The sequence below is a fragment of the Saccopteryx bilineata genome, chromosome 1 (assembly GCF_036850765.1).
Source record: "Saccopteryx bilineata isolate mSacBil1 chromosome 1, mSacBil1_pri_phased_curated, whole genome shotgun sequence".
Classification (NCBI taxonomy): domain Eukaryota; kingdom Metazoa; phylum Chordata; class Mammalia; order Chiroptera; family Emballonuridae; genus Saccopteryx; species Saccopteryx bilineata.
Window position 1 is genome coordinate 125,063,600 of NC_089490.1, and position 20,667 is coordinate 125,084,266.

Sequence of the window (20,667 nt, forward strand, 5' to 3'; positions counted from 1 at the left end):
ATAAAAGAAGCACACAAGATGGCACTGAATCTAACTAACCCTTGGAGATCAGGCACTGAAAATTAATGGAAATAGCCAAAGGAAATTCCAGTTTAGCAATTTCCTTCTTTTCTTTGTGTACATTCAATAAAATGCAGGCATTAATTGATCTTCAAATGTGTCTAATTACCTATCTGATAATCCTGAAAAGAAAGTAAGAAGAATACTGTGTCCAAATTTAGACATTTATGATATATGTTAATCGGGGATCATCATGTAGAAAATCTTGGTTATTGACAAAGGTTCATGAATTGACTACAGCATATTTTAACGGAAAAATTACCTTCTAAGGGTTATATGAAATTACAAAGATATAAAGCTAGTTGACAGAAAAAACAAAAGTATTTTAGAAAAAGTAAAGAAGTAGACGAATCCTGTTATGAAAAATATGCTAAGAAACATATAGAAATAGATTCGTTAGAAGTTACTGGGAAAGCAGCATAATGATAAAGTTAAAAAAGATGTACATAAATCTCAGAGTAAAATATTGCAAATTATACATTACTATAATTTTGACTTTTTTTGAATTATATCCAATTGCTATATGCCAGGATAAGATTAAATATAAAAAATGTTGAGAAATTTCTAATTATATATGTGTGCTTGTGAATGTTCATTGCAACATTGTTTATAGTAATAAAATATTAGAAATAACATTACTGTCTATCAATAAATATTTAAATAATGTTCTGTTATTGGATGGAATTATAGAAGTACTAAAAAAATAGGGTTACCATTGGGTTCTGACTCAGAATAATGTTTGATATTATTCACTTAAGCAGCATATGTATTGTGTTCTATGTATGTATGTAGAATGTTATGTAGCATAGCAAATACTGTGAGGTTAATGAAAAGTAATTTTCAACAAAAATGTTTGTATAATATGGCTGGGTGCTCAGTTGGTGGAAGCGTCATCCTCATACACCAAGGTTGCGGGATCAATCCCCAATCAGGGCACATACAAGAATCAACCAATGAAGGCATAAATAAGTGAAACAACAAATACTTTTCTCTCTCTAAAAAATCAATAAATAAAAAAATAAAAATATTTGTATGATATGACCCCATTGTATTATTAAAAATCAAGACAGAGAGTAGAGGAAGTGAGCACAAATTTGTTAGCATTGGTTACCTTGGAAGAAGGATTATGAAGATTTTTCACTTTAAATATATTTCTTCAACATCTTAACTTTTTGTTGTTATTTACAATGACCCTGGCATTCCTTCCATAAGCAGGAAAATTCCTATAAAGTTAAATTCTAAAAATATAAGGTAGAAGAATACCTGCTAAAATGGTTTCACTTAATAATTTCATCTTCAGTGTGTCTACAGATTCTTTCTGGACAGAGCACTACAGAAAACACAAGACAGAGGAGGGTGTGATCGTCAGAGTCTGCTCAGTCCAATCCATTCTCCTTCTGCTCCAGTTCCCCCTGCAGATGACAGACACCTTAAGGCCAAAGCCCCAAAACTGACACTTGCTCTGGCATAAAACTGGACTTAAAAACTGTATTTTAAAAGTCAGTTAAAATGAGAGCACATCTCCACAGACACTCATGGAGGCAGGAGCCAGCCGGCTCAGATTATCTGCTGAAAACGTTAAATGTAAAATAGAGAGACAGGAAGCGGTGCAAGCTATAAAGTTGTTTATATTTGCATTTGGTTTTGGGCAAGTTTTAGATTTTGCTTGATTTTGGCAATCAGCTCTCTGGTAGGGTAATTCCAAAGCCCACTTTTGCGTAAGCCTCTCAAAGAAAATAGAGATGCTGTGTACCAAGTAAAGAAAGGATACCTCATAATACTCTAGTGTAGTAAAATGGCAATAAGATTAGAATTTATATCAAAATCTGTCACTAAGATACCTTTGTGACCTTGAACATGTTATTTAAACATTAAAGTCCTCAATTTCTGTTCTAATAACATATTTGGTACTCAACTGTGTACCAGATATATAATACCTCTTGCAAGTAATCCTAAGAGAATTCTATTATCTTCATTTTATTAAAAAGAAAATTGAAGCTCAGGGAGATAACTGTTCTAAAGAAATAAGAATTTTGTGTACTGTAAAGCACTAGATAAATGAAGCATTGTTATAAAATTGGTGTGTGTCTTAATATTTTCAAACTGGAGGATATTCAGGAAACTTTACTTGATTTTAACTACCACCTGAACTTCTATAACAATAGAATAACCTTATACCAGAATTCCAGTCGAAGCTTAAAGCCAGTCTCACCAGGCCTCTCATCCTCAATCACTACACAAAGCCAAGTACCCTTAGCAAATTTTCTTTTGCTTACTCTCAACACTGTACTGCCCTGTGTCTTCCCCTTGACCAGTTTTAACACTGTTGCATTCTCTGACAACACTTTCTGTTGTGCCTCTGAAACTCCTCTCTTATTAACTCATTCATTCAAAGAATTTTTATAGAACGCCTAAATTGTGCAGGCCTTACCAGATACTAGGATTAAAAGAAAAAAAAAATAAGGTCCCTGACTTAAGGAGCTTCTAGGGTATTAGGGAAACAGATGAACAAGTGGGTAGTTTAGTGGGTGCTATAGTAAAAAATAAGGAGGTCCACAACAGGAATACAAAGGGAGAACAGTCAGTTCTGTGAGTGGGTGAAGATCGGGTGAGGCATGCCAGGAGGGTGTAAAGAGTTGGACCTAGAGAAAAGCAGGGGCCAGGTTATGGAAAGCTTTGGGTGTTGCTCTCAGCACTAGAATTTTTCCTATAGGTAAAGGAAAGACCACAAAAGCTTAGAAAAGTAACATGAAGAAATTTGCATTCATAAAGATGCTCTGGTGGCCAGCTGATGAATGGATTACTCAAGGAAGAGAAAGAAGTCCAAGGGAAGAGGACCAGGCCCTAACACAAGGTAGAAGAAATCAGGACCATTAGCAGGAACATATATGAGTAAGAAAAATCAACATAATTTGCATGGTGATTGGATATAGAAGGCAAAGCACAGATAAAGACTGATTGTCAGGTGCCTGGCTTCGGTTATAAGGTGACGGTGATACAATTATTAAGAAAAGAAAAAGAGGAAGAACAGGTTTGGGGAAAATGTAGTGATTTTGATTGTGGATATGTTGAACTTAAGGTGCTTATGAACATCTAGGTGGCCTTTGATATTATCTACCATTAAAAAGCCAGTTGCATTTTTTTCTTAGAGAGATTATGATTATGAAAAATACCAAAAATATCAGACCAGTAAGCAAGTCAAGCTTTCCAATTTACATCTTTGAAGAGTTAGAAATTCTTCAGTTTAGACCAAATTGGTTTCTTGCCTTGCAGGAAGTCTAGGAGTTTAGACTTTCTTAACAGAACTTTCCCCTTGATAACCACAGTTCTTCAGCATGCAAAGACAGGAATTTATCCACTTGTACATTGTCACATATTAGAAAGAATAATCTTGTATATAGTATATTGCCTTTACATAATTAAAATTTTTACTAGTTTATGTTACTCTTTAGTTCAATTGACTTTTTTAAAGTTAGACTTCTTCCTAAAGGAGGCAAAGTATAAATTTACACTCTGGTGGAGCTCATTAACCTTGATAATTGCTCTAAAACAGTGGTAATCAACCTGGTCCCTACCGCCCACTAGTGGGCAGTCCAGCTTTCATGGTGGGCAGTAGCAAAGCAACCAAAGTATAAATAAAAAGATAGATTTAACTATAGTAAGTTGTTTTATAAAGATTTATTCTGCCAAACTTAGCAAAAATCTGACATAAAGTACTTGGTAAGTAATTTTTATTATATGCTTTATCTTGCTGTAACTCTGCTTTATAAATTTTATAAAGTAAAGTTACTTCCCTACTTTATAAATCACCATTACTGTGGAACTGGTGGGCGGTTAGAAAATTTTACTACTAACAGATACAAAAGTGGGTGGTAGGTATAAAAAGGTTGACTACCCCTGCCCTAGAATGTTTTTCTGTCATTGCAGCTATATCATCAGAACTTATTAGTGACCAAACTCCAGACCGCATTTGTTGACAATATAATTAATTATTCATAGTTTTATACATTATAAAGCTCCTTGTGTTTGTTGGCAATGGAGCTGGAAAAAGAGCTTTTTCTTCATATTATCATGTCTTATATTTGGTAATGAAAAATTCTCTTTCCATAATTATTTTATAACATTGGCTATTTTCCACATATTTTTTTCTAGATAAACTTTAATAGTGTTTTATAATCTTTTACTTTTATATTTGATAAATCTTTTAGGTTTGTAATAAATCTATAAAAAGTAACATTTTCTAAAACTGTTTGCCTGACAAAGTATGAAGGAGAGAGGGTAGCTGAGGTATAACTTTGCAATGACACATGGCTCAATAGATTCAAGAACTGGCTTATCGAAGAACTTCATGGAATACTAGCAAAGTATTTTGCACTGCACCTTAATAAATGCACAGATATTATAACATGAAAATTCTTTTAATCTATATGAATTTTGAATTTGATATAAAAACATGGCCTGGATCATGAAGAAGATTACAGGAAACAGAATAGAGATTCCAGAAATAGATTTTGGGATCCAGTTGGGAATTTAGCATATGGCATTTCAGATCAATAGCAAAAGCCTAGGTTTATGTAGTAAAGTGTTTTTTGAGATAGCTGGCTAAGCTCGGAAATAAATTTAGATTCTTTCTTCCCACTTTACACTAAAATGCAGTCCAGATGGATAAAAGACTTAAATGTAAAAACATAACTAAGCTAATCAAAAGTGATAAAAATCACGGAAGTATTTGAAGAGATACTAAGATACTAGGTGACTGATATAAACAATTATGAATAATATAGTTAATCTTGATGTTGCACACTGCAAAATGTTCAGCAACAAATACTTTACAAGTTTGATAGAGTGTCTTGAACTTTATTGTCCATCAAAAGAAGATCTATACAAAGGAATTTACTGATCTGACACCCAACTTTTTCATCAAAAGATAATTTAAATTGAACTAGAGCTTGAGAATAAACTGTATAAACTGGCCCTTGATGAGGAATTAAAGATGAGTTTTGGAAATTTAGTGTCACTGCTACATTCTGAGTAACACTTAAGAATTATCATCCTGAGTTTACTGAAATCGCATTCATTCCTGTAGCTTTAATACTACCTACAGGACCTCAAATACATGCTAACAATGTTCCTTTGGCCACACACATCCCATACTGCATCATTCTAGAAGTCCCCAATCTGCACAAGGGCATGGTAGCTGTGTTTGACTCCCTCAGAATGCCAGGTTCACATCTGCTTACTTGACATTCCCATTTATGTGTCCCAAACTTAACGTGCCCAACAAAACTCAATACACTGTCACTCACAACCAATTCAGCCCATTTCTAACCATCTCAGTAAATTAAATCACCATCTGCTTTGTTTCCCAAAATAAAAACTCTGCAGAATAGTTTACTTCCAAAATGTATGCCAAACATATCCACCTTTCCACGTCTTGCCACCACCTTTGTACCAGCCACCTTGACCCTTCACGCCTCCTAAGTCCTATTTCACTGATGCTGTGCTTCTACTCTGGCCCCTTACAATTCATTCTCTGCACAGCAGAAAGAATAACCTTTCAAAGCCATAAATCAGATCACACCATTCTTCTACTTACAACTCTCTAATGGCTTCCAAATGCATTTACAATAAAATCTGAACTTGTTACTCTGGCCTGCCTTCCCTGTCTTATTTGGCTTCTGCTGCCTTCTCTGACATCATCACATACCACATCCCTCCTTTTGCACATTACATCCTTCCACTGGCCTTCTTCTGGGTCTTCATTTTTGTATTATGACCTTTACAGTAATTGTACCCTCAGGCTACAATTTTTACCTAATAATCATGTGGTTTATTCCTCTGGTCATTCAGGTCACAGCTTAAATAATCACTTATCATACAAGTCCCCCTAAACACCCACTCTGCATCTCATAATCCTGTTTAATTCTGTGCATTTATGACCATCTGCTATTTCCCAGTTTTTCTAGTTTGTTGGTGGTTTTTCCTTACTTGTATGTAAATCACGAGAACAGCGATCTCATTCGTCCTTTCACCACTATCCCCTGAGCCCCAGACAGTGCCTACCATGCACAGGTAGGTACTTGATAACTAGCTGCTGAACAGGCAAAGAATAAGAACAAGGTCCGGACTATGACTGTGGAAATGGACTGCTGAAGTACATTTGTGGGAACTTGAAGGCTGCTGAATGTTAATGCTAGGTTTTTTACATGGTCTCACAGGTTTTTAATTTGTCCCTGATGATGCCAAGAAGTCCCTAAATCTCTAAGGCTATTTCATGTCTCTACATTTTTCTCTCTGACCAGAATAATTCCCTTTCCTTCACATACAAACTACTCCTCACCTATCAAAAGATTTAGCTCAAATGTTACCTCATCAGAGAAGATTTCCCATCTGTTCACTCTGTTTTTTCTTCTGAATTTTTTTATCCCAACTCCCACACATAATCTTTCATTGCACATATCAGAATGTATAATAAATGTTACTCCTCCACAAGACTATTAGCTCATTAAAAACAATGATCATGTTGAATTCCTTATAGATGGTATTTAGTAGATATCTCTATATAAATATATATTTATACTAAATATATACTATATATTTATGTTAAATCTTGTATCTGCTTAAGAATACCTTAAAGACAAAGACTATTTTTTAACCTGAACTTTACAAAGTTCAAAGGTCCAGCCTGACAAAGTGAATAGAGCATTGACCTCTAGAACACTGAAGTCTCAGGTAGGAAACCCCAATGTTGCCAGCATGAGCACAGGCTAACCAGTTTATGCACAGGGTCATTGGCTTGAGCCCAAAGGTCTACGGCTTGAAGCCCAAGGTTTCTGACTTTGAGTAGGGGTCACTGGCTTAGCTTGAGCATGCCCTCAACCCCCATCAAGGCACATATGAGAAAAAATCAATGAATAAGCTAAAGTGAGCTGACGCTTCTCTCTCTCTCTCTTTTCCTTCTCCTTGCTCTCTCTCTCCCTCTCAAAATCAATAAAAAAGTTCAAAAGTTCATATACTATCATGCATGCCCCTTAGATCACTAAAATATTTCTGAAGTTCATTAACATTTAAAAATTATCACAATAGTTGTACACTTAAATTAGGCTTTTCTAAAAATTTTGTAAAATATACTTATTGGGAAAATAGTGTTACCCAATACTTACAGTATTATTGTATTGTTAATATTACACATTTAAATTAAACAAAACATTGTATTAAGAGCCCTCTAGTGGCAAAGCTTTTAATAGAGCCATGAAAAAAGGATAGATTAATTTGGACCATCTTGTAAATCTAAGAGATTTATTTTTTAAACTAACAAAGTACTAGACACTTGTTATTTTTGGTCATATCACATATAAAGTACAACTCAGGTATTTTGGTTATAAATTCCTACATTATTATACTAATAATTGTCTTGGAATCAGCTTCCAAATTTATTAAAAAGATATGAGAGATGTAATATTTAAATATGCCAACCTAAAATTATAAAGGTAACTGGTTTACCCTAAAAAAAGTTTTAAATGTAGAGAAATCTCTTTCTCTAAAACCAAAGTATAATAAGTTTTCCTACTGACCTTTCAAGTAATCCCCTAACTTACACCTATACTGAGAGAAACACATGTATACACACGCAGGTTACGTTTCACAAATTTATTTACCAGTTCTTAAAGTTTAGAATACATTTTGCCATACAAAGAAAACTGTTATGAATGACATTTAGGGTTAGGATAGTATCTATATTGCTTTTATAAAGGATTCCAAACCTAATCACCATCTACAAATGTTTCTTCAAATTCATTGAGTTCCAAATGGACTACAATGAACACCATTTTCCTGACGTTGCTGTGGTGGTAGAGCTGAAGTCTTCCTGTCACCACTCATACTATGCCAGATCACTATAGGGCTCAGAACTGCTGAGCAGAGAGCCCAAGAACCTCCTATAATAAGCCTGTAGATTCCCTAAACAGTGGAAATGGTGCCCAGGACAGCTAAATGTAATTGAAAGGGCCTTAAGTGTCTCCAAGACATAAAATAATTTTAATGTGGGTAATGGTCCAATCTCTTGATATGGGTGACTGTTTTTTTGTTTATTGCTTTTTTTTCTGTATGATAATATTTTGCCTTTTAAATTTTATTTTTTAATTTTTCTTTTTTTTTAAAGATTTTATTTATTGATTTTTTTTTATTTTTTATTTTTGAGAGAGATAAAGGGGAGGGGAGGAGCAGGAATTTCAAACCAGCGACCTCAGTGTTCCAGATTGACACTTTATCCATTATACCATCATAGGTCAGGCAAAATTTATTTTTAAATTTTCCAATTATAGTTGTCATTGGGTGATTGTTCTTATATAAGCTGTTCACAACCTATCAGACACAAGTCAGGGCTTACTTTTAATCACTTAAAGATTCATTCACTCGCTTACTCCTTTATTCATTTAATAAACATTTACTGAGTCCCTACCATGTACCAGGCCCTGTACTGACTGTAAATATGAAGTCAATCAAGATATTCTTGTCCTCAAGATCATAATTTAGTGTTTAAGGTAAGAAATAATTAAACAGAATGATAAGAGCATACTAAAGAGATATCTGGTTTAGTCCAAAGGTAAGGGGAGAACTTTGTGGGTGGTGGCTATAAAATTTAAGTCTTGAAAGAAATACAGAAGTTAGCTGGGTGGATGAGGATGATCGGAGGAAGGGAACATCACAATGACAGAATAGCAAGTGGAGAGTCATAGAGGCCTATCATGAACTTTCCCTCTTTAAAACCAAAATGGAAAATACTTTGTTTTATTTTCTATTAGGAAAGCCATCTGTGTTCAGAAATTATTTACTGAAAATTGAAATAATATAGCAGTGTAAAGAGAATTTTTTAAAAAAATCACTGATTCGATACCATCCTCCTCCTTTGCCGACATTCACTCTTCCACCACCAAGACAGCCACTGCTCGATGACGAGGCATCCAGATATTTTCTATGCAATCACAAGTAAGTATTTTTCCCCTCACAAAAGCAGAATCCTACTGCAAATACAGTTTTATAACTTAGAAGACATATCTTAAAAATACATCTTTGGTATCTTTCTATATAATATATAGGTTCTGGTTGAAGATGGTAACATAGGAGAATCCTGAATCCACTACACGGTGTCCTCAGGTTACGGCACAGTACTGTTCCTATGACAGTGACGTAACCTGAATTTTGGTGTAAGTCAAAACACACCTTGCCTAAGTCACTTACCTATCCTAACACAGTTGTAAAATCATAACCAGAACATAAAAACACAACTAAGCCACAGAAAAATGGAAAGGACATAAATATACTGTACTGTACACTGTACCGTGGTAACAGAAAAATGACAAAAAATGAGTATAAAAAATATGTTACCCTTATTCCTGTGGTTGTCTGGCACACTGGAAGGGGCATTGCAAGGTGGGAGAGAGTGACCTATGGGGAGGAGGAAGCTGGAGAGGCAGGAGAACCTGCAGAAGGTGCTGGAGATACCGGGTCAGGTGAATCAGGATTGTCTAAGGAACATGCAGGAGAAGCTGAGATGGTTCTACCTGTACTTCAGGTGTTTCATCTTGAGAAGCAGCTGAAGTAGAGAGTATAGGATCTGCTGCAGGCCTCCCTACCTTCTTAAAGAATTGTTCCAGGCTAGTCTGGAAGGTTGATGACTTCTTTTCTTCCAAAATCTGCCTATAGCATTGCAAGGCATCCACAACAGCTCTGTAGACCTTACTGAATCTGTCATCACAGGGGTCCTCAGCTTGAAATTTTGCCAACCCATCTTCTACCATAGAAAACTGTCTGCCAAACCCTTGGTAGTAAATCTCTTGGATTCTGGGGTTTCCATCTCTTCTTCTTCAATCAGCTGCTTCTCCAGCTGAATGAGGTCCTCAGCAGACAGCTCCTCTCCATGTGATGCCAGTAGCTCTGTGGCATTCATCATGATGGCTTTCCTCTTATTTGAAACACTACCATCTGAAGACTCAGACTTTCATTTAGGAGCCATGATAAGGACCAAAATGTCACCAAACAAAGCAACACAAACGGAACACTTGCACTTTTAATAGTCCAAAATGGCGTAGGTTAAGTGTACTGGAGGATGCCAACTCCCTCACTCATACACTGTTTTCTGTGTATTCTTCCTCCGCATGCAACCACACTAGTTCGCCCATGTCGTCCATAAGTACAACACTAATAGTGTAAGCTGAAACACTCAAGTCTCAATTTTATAAAGTTTTTATGGGAGTGAGCATAGTAAACTCGAAACATCGTATGTTGAGACTGTCGTAACCCGAGGACCTCCTGTACCTCGCACAGACACACTAAATATATAGCTAATATACAGCTAATAATAATAAATAAGTCCTGGGATTGTAATGTACAGCATGGTCACTATAGTTAATAATAATGTATTGTTGATTTGAAAGTTGCTGAGAGATCTTAAAAGTTCTCATCACAAGAAAAATATTTGTACCTATGTGTGGTTATAGATAATAACTGACTTACTGTGATAACCATTTCACAGTTTACATAAATATTGAATCATCATGTTGCATACCTGAAACTAATATTAATTGTCAATTATAGCACAATTTTTTAATTTAAAATAAGTATATAAAATTCATGTCATCATGAATTTCACTGTTGAATATTTTATAACTTAATCTGTGAACTATATTTGCTATTATGAAAAATACTTCAACAAACATTGTAGCACATTCATTTTTATTCGTAGGCATCCCTCAGAGATATTGCAGGTTCAGTTCCAAAAAACCACATAAAGTGAATCGTAATCATTTTACTGGTGGAGGGTGCACCTTAAGTTTGTAATAAGCACATCTGTGAAGTGCAATGAAGTGAGGCACAATAAAACAAGTTATGCCGGTATCTGGCCTATTGTTTCATAAAAATAAATTACTAACATTAAAATTAATAATACATTTACATAGCACCAAACTGCTCTTTGGAAAGACTGTACAAATTTACATTTCCAATAACAGTATGTGAAAATGCCTGGTCCTACCATGCTCAATCCAATAAAAAGAAATGATGTGACATTGGTTCTAATTTGATTATTTATTTAGTTGAATATCTCTTCATATTTTTGTTGGTTATTTGTACTTTCCAGCTGTCTGTACTCAAACCCTTTGCTTAATTTTATATTAGGAAATTGACTTCTTACCAATTTGCATGAGTTCTGTATATTAAAATAACTAACACTGTTTCATATGTTTCAATGTTTTCCTCAGTTCATTGTCTTTCAACTTTGTTTATAGTGAGGTTTTTTTGGCTTTTGGCTATAAAAATGTTTGATTTTGATTAATTTCCTTTTCTGTTATGGGTTTGGTTTTGATATACTGAGAAGTAAGAAAGACCTTGGTAAAGATAATAACCTCTCTATGTTGTCTTCAAATACTTTTATTTTATGAGTTTTGATTAGTTTATTTTATGAATTTTGACTAGGTCACTTTAACTGAAATATATACATGCATATATCTCAGCTAAAAGAAAAAATTGTATTAGTCATGGGCATACAGTATTTCAAATTATATATTTTCTAATTATTATTTCACAATTTAAAAAGAAATCATGTAAAATACTAATTAAGGAATTTAAGGGAAGACCTAATCCAATATTTTTATTGGCTCAAGACCAAACATTTTTAGACACTTTTTTCATATGATGATTTGATATCTTTTTATTTGCTCTTTGTTTTCATGACTTACCAGTCACAAATCCTGCCAAATAGAAAGTTAATGGCTTGTGGGTTTTTTTAACCACATATTTAAATAATGTTAAGTCCAGGGCCAACCTGCTCATTTTCCCCCTGTTTAGAATCAGTATGTCTCTTCCACTGACATCTTATCAGCTAAAGCAAATCGCATAGTCACACCTACCTTCCAGAGGGAAAGGTGTGTTATCACCCTAATGTCCAGGAAAAGAGAGAACTATAAATATTGGTGAATGCTGGTAAAGTTAGCATGCTCCCTAAGAAGTAAACTAATTCTTTTTTAATTTTAAAAGCTATTGAATTGCTCAAAAAAAAAAAAAAACCCAATTTTTAAGTGACAAATTTCTGAAGAACAAATCACTTATTTCCTACCTCTCTAAAATATCAGCTATATTCAGGTTTCTGGGTTCTTTTCATCATATGCCTTTTTAATTTTTACAAAGTTGTAGTCATACTCTAAATACCATATTTTTTGTACTGACCATCATGCTATATCCATTTTCTATAATAGAACATTTATCATTTTTGATTCTGATAAAATATTTAAAATGGAATTTTCAATTAACTATGTTCTTAGACTATCTAATGATTCCTATTCTGCTTTGAAATTTGTATTCAATCTAATTCTTAACCCTTGCCTGTGTTTAAAGAAAATAAACCAATACACTTCATGTCTTAAGCACTTGTAGGAAACACTGCTATTTCTGTTCCTCCCTAAAGTGCAAATTGTTTATGGCTGAACAAAATCTGCTTAATTCTAAAAAAGTATTACTAAATTCCACTGATACAATTTATTCTAATATAATAAGTTAGTAGCTTAAAGATCCTGAAAATAGAAAAAAGAGCCAAAACATAAAGGAATATGATTACTTAATTACTCAATATGTTATTATATCTAAAGATGTCGAGTTTTAAGAGAGGAGTACAATGGGAAGAGGATATGAACAGACACTTCTCCCAGGAAGAAATACAAATGGCCAACAGATATATGAAAAGATGCTCATCTTCTTTAGCTATTAGAGAAATGCAAATCAAAACTGCAATGAGATACCACCTCACACCTGTTTGATTAGCTATTATTAGCAAGACAGGTAATAGCAAATGTTGGAGAGGCTGTGGAGAAAAAGGAACCCTCATACACTGTTGGTGGGAATGTAAAGTAGTACAACCATTATGGAAGAAAGTATGGTGGTTCCTCAAAAAACTGAAAATAGAACTACCTTATGACCCAGCAATCCCTCTACTGGGTATATACCCCCAAAACTCAGAAACATTGATACGTAAAGACACATGCAGCCCCATGTTCATTGCAGCATTGTTCACAGTGGCCAGGACATGGAAACAACCAAAAAGCCCGTCAATAGAAGACTGGATAAAGAAGATGTGGCACATATACACTATGGAATACTACTCAGCCATAAGAAATGATGACATCAGAACATTTACAGCAAAATGGTGGGATCTTGATAACATGATACGAAGCGAAATAAGTAAATCAGAAAAAACCAGGAACTGCATTATTCCATACGTAGGTGGGACATAAAAGTGAAACTAAGAGACATTGATAAGAGTGTGGTGGTTACAGGAGGGAGGGGGGAATGGGAGAGGGAAGGGGGAGGGGGAGGGGCACAAAGAAAACAAGATAGAAGGTGACAGAGGACAATGTGACTTTGGGTGATGGGTATGCAACATAATTGAACGACAAGATAACCTGGACTTGTTATCTTTGAATATATGTATCCTGATTTATTGATGTCACCCCATTAAAAAAATAAAATTATTATAAAAAAAAACAACCTAATTTTTACTTTATAAAATTTGTTCTTACAAAACCAAAAGCTCAGGAAGTAACAGTAGTGCAACATAATTCCTCAGTTTGTAAAAGTATTTACTGCAAGTTTTTATTTAATGACAAGTTCCCTTCAGTAAGTTTGAAATATAATAAACACACAAAAAATTAAATTGCTTCAAAGCTTTTCAGGAGTGTTCCTAAAATAAAAATGAGCAACCCCAATGCTGAACTGTAGGATGTTGAAGCAACAGGCTCCACTATGAATAGTGACTATTGGCAGAAAGGAAGAAAAAAATACACATTCAAAATTAGGCCATTGGCAAGAAAGTGGCTTTCAGACAATTTCTAGTTGTTTAAGAAAAAGTCTTGAGAATGCTTCAGGAGAGTCTAATAACACTTATTACATAACAAAAAAAATTATACATCTAAATGTGTCTTACCATTTGTGTTTCAATATCACCTTGTTCTTCAACTTTTATTTCTTCCTGCTGGACTGAGTTAGATTCAATTTCTGGTTGTTTGTACTCTTCTTGAAACTCTTCGATGACTGCTGCTTGCCCATCTTTATCTTTGACAAAGTGAGATGACGTGGAAGCAGGTACTTGTGATAATCTTGGGACAGGGCTCAGTGGTGTGACGTGATCATAGCGAGTATGTAGGAGTCTCAGAGCAATGTCACTTGTTGCTAATATTGTTGGAATTTCAAAACCAATTTTTATTTCAGAGCATCTGACACTGCTGTACCTGTTAATAATTGATTTTAACAAAGAAGATGAGGCCCAAGAAAACACTGGATCTGTTGCAAATTTATACTTAAGCAGTACTTCTCTACAGTTAATTTTGCCAGTTTTGAATCCCAACCCTTACTTGCTTTCTTTACAAGGTACCCTTCTCAAAACATACTCTTCTTAAAATCCAATACTCTTCTCCATCACTAGCAGCTCCTTCTGTTTCCTCTGTATGGCCTTCTTCCTAACCATCCCTTCTTACATGTTGATATTACTCAGCTTTCCTTCCCAGAGCCTTCTCTACTCCCTTCACAGAATCTCCTTGGATATTATTTCTATGGCATCAATTATTATTTAAAGTGTCAGGAGGTTTTTACATGAGTTCTCTGTTTCCTGGGGCTGGGTAGGGGGAAAAAACGTCCTGAATGAGCTTTAAGAGATCCAAATGCCCTTATATATATGTGAGCATATAGAATGACTTGAAGATCATAAGCATCCATCACTCCCCAAAAGTCCAAGAACTACTAATTTATATGCAATGACTCCAAAAAATATATCTTCAACTCAGATTCTCTGAAGTCTTTCAGGTAGTTGCATTTTTATATTTCATAGATATTTCAAACTCAACAAGTCCATCCCTACAATCCCCCTTCACCATCACCATCAAACTAAAACAGTATTTTTTTCTGCCTCCACTACTTCTTATCTTAGTAAAAGAACCACCTACCATATTTCCCCATGTATAAGATGCTCCCATGTATAAGACACCTTAATTTTGGGGCCCAAAATTAAAACAAAAAAAGTATTACATAAAGTTATTAAACTCAAGTTTTATTCATCATAAAATTCATACAACTCCTCATCAGTGTCAGAACTCCCCTCCCTTAGCCTGTCCTCATCTGTGTCTGATGACGAATCACTGTCTGCATATATTGCCTCGTTCTCAGTTCCATCTATGGCATTTGAAATGCCACAACCACTGTATAAGATGCACCCAGTTTTTACATCTCAAATTTTTCAAAAATGGATGTGTCTTATATGGTAATTCTCTTCTTAGACCTGGGTAGTTAATATAGGGCTATTCATTTTACTTCTATTCTTTTAAAATTATATATATTCTCTTTACTCTTCTGTATATAACATATTTCATAATAAGAAATTATATTACTCTCTTGTCTCTAATATAGATTTAAACCAAGGAGTATTTTGTAACAAATACAATGTGGAAAATATTTTGTTTCTTCCTATCGCTAAATATCAAACATAAAGTCTAGTTTCTTCCAACGTAACATGACTAGTCTTTTCAGAGTTGAGAGCAGAACCTCCTAACTTTTATTCTGGTAATTTTACCTTAAAACTTACTGCCATACTAAATGAATTAATTTGAAATATTTGAGATCAAGCAGCAGCCAAGTGACTGTGAATTTATGATTACCACTATCATTCCTCAGAAAGCTGTTATGTTGTTAAAAATAATTGTAGAAACATTACTTAAATTTCTTAAAATAAATATAAATGTATTATTTTTTGGAAAGTATTACTTTTAACAGTTCCCAACACTATGTTTTTAAGTTGAGATTGCCACGTAGAAGCACCACTTCTACTTTGGGGGGGGGGCAAGGTTAAGCAGTGAAGAGAGGGGAAGACTTAATATTTACTCAGCATATATTTGTATTAAATACCATGACTGACTTTTTTTTTTTTTTTTTTTTTTTTTTTAGTGAGAGAGACAGGGACAGACAGATGGGAAGGAAGAGAAATGAGAAGCATGCATTCTTCATTGCAGCATTATTGATGGATTGTTTTATGTGCCTTGACTGGTGGGCTCTAGCCAAGCCAGTGACCCCTTGCTCAACCCAGCGACCTTAGGCTCAAACCAGCAAGCTTGGGGTTCAAATCAGCAACCATGGGGTCATATCTATGATCCCATGTTCAAGACGGTGACCTCACGCTCAAGCTGGTGATCCTGTGCTCAAGCTGGATGAGCCCACAAACACTCAAGTCAGCATCCTTGGACTCTTGAACCTGGGTCCTCAGCATCCCAGGTTGATGCTTTATCCATTTGGCTGACTTCTTAACATGGGTTTTTCCAAGGATGCTATTCTGTTATTCAACAGGCATACGCTTGGTCATCATGATGTTACTCTCATATCTTTACCTACAATATCACCTATGAAAATACCTTGGATTCTTCCTGAGGTTTGCCCATACATACAGTGTAACATTTTCATCTCGAATGACTTTTTCCATATTTCCAGTGTCCAGATCTGCTAAAGAACTAGCTTGCTGTAAGAGAAAAAAAAAACAAAAACAACAAAACAACACCATAAAAGGTCAGACGCCTCATACATTACACAACTTAGAAAATGTTATTTTATCATGTAGGTGTTGGATTCCCTTCACTACTCAAGAGAATTATTTGGGTAAAAATAAGGTTCAATAAAAAAAGACAAAGAATTGCTTAAAAATTCTCAAAATGATATAAACGTATTTACTTAATAAATTGTGCTTCTCTTTTTTCACTTAGTTTCTCTTAAGGTATCAAAGGATAAAAGTTGCTCCTATATACCCAGCTAGCTGTAAGATGAGATGGCACTCAATCACCAGGTGTGCAGCTTTATTAGAGGAGAAAGACCTGCCGGGCACTCCTCCGGGAGAAGTGCACCAGTACAAACTAGGGGGACAAATTATATGGAGTGAAGAAAAATTTCGAGCATGTGGGTGTTGAATCAAAAGTCCTGGTATGTCCGGAGCCCATCCTTGGGGCGGCTTGTCAGCTTTTTGGAATTTCTCTGCCTCAGGGGCGATAGTCCAGTAAGGGTGAGGTCTGACAGATAAGCGGGACATCAAGAGGGCAGTTTGGAACACACATATCTATCATTTCTCAACTCTGTGGTTACATATAAAAGAAAGGCAGTTATTAATTTTATATTATACGGTGAGCGGTGACGAGGAGAAAGAGGAGAAAAAATTGGAAAATTATTGCTTCTTCTGGAGAGAACTCAAGAAGGGAACTTTGCCAAGCCAAGTCCCTCATCCAGTTAAGGAGGTCATCAATTTCCGTGCTGTGAGGTCTGAACCAGGCGATGTCTTCGAAAACCTGAGTGAGGAAGTAAAAAAATTTTGCGAGATAATAATTGTTAGTTGCTTGCTGCGAGTGCTGATTGAACAGGGTGACATGGTGATACATGGTCTCCTGGATGAGCCTCATGAGGTGTGCTGGTCTGGTTCCTCTCGAATGGGAGGACATGTGGAGATTTTTAGAGACAGGGAACCTGTTGGTGTAAGTTTTTAGAAAGACTAAATATTAAAAGGAAGGGGGTTTGGAGAACATTCAGGAGGGAACTTCTCAGGCTGAGGGGTGGCTTCTTCCTGCTGTCATCCCTACCTATTTGATATTTCCCTCATGAAGTTCTCCTTGGGGTATTGGGGAATAGGAGTGTAGGAGCATTTGATTGTAGGTAATCTTAGAGATTTCTCTCATCCCAGCCTGTAGGAACTTGATAAAGAAAGGGGCAAGTATTTGGAGATCAGGAATGCAGAGATAAGGAGGGTTGTATAGCGGGGAGTGAAAGTGCTTCCATGGTAACGTTAGAGATATTCTCTCCTGGCAGCCCTGGAGAGAGCAGTTAGTTTGAGCTAAAAGAAATGTTTCATGTCTGTTTGTAGGCTCTTCTTCAGCCAAGAAGACTCAGCGATCTTGTTCCCTTACTATGTGAAGGGTAAAAAGACTGAGAAGCCTTAGGAGGTGAATGCTATTCATTCTCCTAGTTCTTCAGGGATACGGGAGAGCTTTAGGGTTAGGGGACCTATAGGGGTTGAAAGATAGGATTTAGGAGGTTTGCTGATATAGGGTTTCAGATTTTTCTGTTTCGTGAGGGCAGGTTTCAGAGTCGGTATGTAGTGTTAGGAAGATTTTTCCAATTTTCTGATTGGCGAAGGTCTGCATGTGGTTCTGTAAGAAACTAGTGAACAAATGTAAGAGGCAGGGTCTAAAAGTTAGAAAAATAAATAGGAGAGTGAGTGGACCAATGAAAGGCAATAGTCAAGATGCCCAGTTTGTGTGAAACCACTGATTACATGTTTACAAATTTGCTGGGCTTCAGAGAGAGAGAAAGCAAATAGAATAAGACAGGGAAGTAGCCAGTCCCCCTGCCCCTAGACCAGGGGTCTCAAACTTGCAGCCCATGGGCCGCATGCAGCCCTCCGAACAATTCTGTGCAGCCCGCAGACTAATCCACGAAGTTCAAAATATTTTGGATAAAATTAAGTAAGCCTAGGGGCCTACTTGTATTTTTCATTTCTCTAGCATCCTAGCTAGATATTAGCTTAGTGAATAGCAGTTGTGATGCGAACTACAGTTTCTGGTCATTTTGTGACACTGAGTAAACTGCATGTACGATTGTGCTTGTTGTACTGATTTTTTTTGTTTTCAACTGCAGTGAGAAAAGTGTTGCGTAACAGTTGCCTTTTGTAGACCTAGTGCGGCCCACCAAATGGCTGTGATCTTGCTCTGTGGCCCACATGCTGAGTTGAGTTTGAGACCCCTGCCCTAGACCTACTTCTGTAGAGATTTCTAAAGCAATAAGAAGAGGGATTACTTGTACAGCTCGTTTGGTTCTTAGATTGACGGGTAGTGTACCAGGAATTGAAAGAGGCTTATGGGGTGGGATTAGGTTGATATTTGGGGTGAGATAGATTAGGGTACAGGTTTCTGTCCAATTAGTAAGGAGACACATATCGGTGTTGGTCTTACACAAGTAGAAAGCCTTTGATTGGGTGAGGCAGGTTGAGAGGTGAATAGAGAATACAAGGACAAGGGGTCAGTTTCGTTTCTGTGTTTCTGAGCTCCAGATGGTCAGGGTAGAGGAAAGAGTCAGTCCAATAAGTGGGGAGAGTAAAGGATTGTTAGCTAGGGTGACTGATTAAACATTCTATGAAAACCAGTTTTCTGACTGTACAAATTCTTTTTTTCTGTACAAACTTCCTACAATCTGCACAAACCTTCTACAACTTACATAAACCTTCAGCTTTCATGTACTTTCTTATCCAGAAATAACTGGCCTTCATAACAACTTGCTTTTCCTTTTTCTTTCAAAAGTATTTCTATACCTTATACCTTCTATTATCAAAAGCATTCAATTCCTTTCTAGTCAGAACTCTTGATTTAAAAATCTTTAACCTTTAGTGACATTAAGTTGACTTTCTTTTTATCCTAGTTTCCCTTTTCCCAAAGTCTGATTAAAAGAGTTCTTCGTTTTTCATATATTCACCATACGTAGACCAACCAGCTTCAGGTTTGTGGTTGGGGTAAGGCGTGCTGTTTTTCTATTTTAGCAGCAGTGGGAGTTGTCAAGATCATGGTGTGTGGACCTGTCCACAAGAAAGTCAGTCCTTGAGTAATGTACTGCTGGAAGCGCCTCCTGGACAGTCTTTGAACAGTTTGTTGAGTAACCTGTAAATCCTGCAAGTACTTAGGGAGAGGGTGGTTACATTTCTACACTTTACAGTTAGAGTTTAAGTCCTAGTAACCACTGCTTCTAGCTGGAATTAGCAGCAGGTCCCAGCCTATAATAGGCATGGGGCATTGAGACAAGAGGAATAAAGGAGATACTATACATTAAATAAAGTAACAAAATCAGACTGTCAATACCCACAGTAGAGATCTTTGAGGGATAAATAAAACTTAAATATTCAAGTGAGGCATAGTAGATGGCCCTTTTGTTTACAAGAAATGAGATCAGTTTATCTGCTACTTGGAAGAAACACCTTAGGCTCGTGAACGATGTCCTTGGGCCTTTAGTGGCAATTCCCAGCACACTGGGCAAGGTCAGGTCACAGGTAGCTGGAGCAGGGCTAGAAGAGACTGAACCTTCTCTCCATGGAGCAAGGGGGCAGCTTACCTTCTCGTGTCCCTCTTTCCACAGCAGAGGTGTGTCCCTTGATGGGGCCGGGAAGCCTGGCAGGCCTCAGTTCAATGACTTTTCTTTCCACTCTTGAAGTAGGGCCCTGATAGAATTCTATGAAGCCCTTTAGGGCACTGGAGCCAAAAGCTGGTATTTCCTGACTTCTTTTGGGCCTTATTTGCCTTTTTGTTACTTCCTTGGTCATTATAGACCTTAAAAGCCATGCTCAGAAGATCTCACTGAGGGGCTTGACTAAGAGAGCAAAATTGGGAATCCAGTGTCTAAAGAAGCCTATTAGACTGAGGAAATAAAGGATTTGATATGTGGTGGTAGGTGGTTGGAGACTGCGGAGGGTCTGAGTTTGATTTAGGGTGAGACTTCAGGTGGTGGGAGTTAAGGCGATGCCTAGATAGACTACAGACTGAGAATGAAGTTGAGCCT

At 36.3% G+C, this 20,667-nt stretch overlaps 1 protein-coding gene across 8 annotated transcripts in view; it reads right to left on the reverse strand.

Moving 5' to 3' along the window:
- The window catches only part of DNAI7 (dynein axonemal intermediate chain 7), an 83,845-nt gene that overhangs the window by 19,085 nt on the left and 44,093 nt on the right, over nucleotides 1-20,667 (reverse strand). For all 8 annotated transcript variants that reach the window (XM_066264816.1, XM_066264812.1, XM_066264834.1 and 5 more), the window contains 3 exons: nucleotides 16,503-16,606; nucleotides 14,033-14,336; nucleotides 1,324-1,390 (listed from right to left, as the gene is read on the reverse strand). In XM_066264816.1, coding sequence (XP_066120913.1) covers nucleotides 1,324-1,390; nucleotides 14,033-14,336; nucleotides 16,503-16,606 — 475 coding nt within the window. The remainder of the gene's footprint in view (nucleotides 1-1,323; nucleotides 1,391-14,032; nucleotides 14,337-16,502; nucleotides 16,607-20,667) is intronic.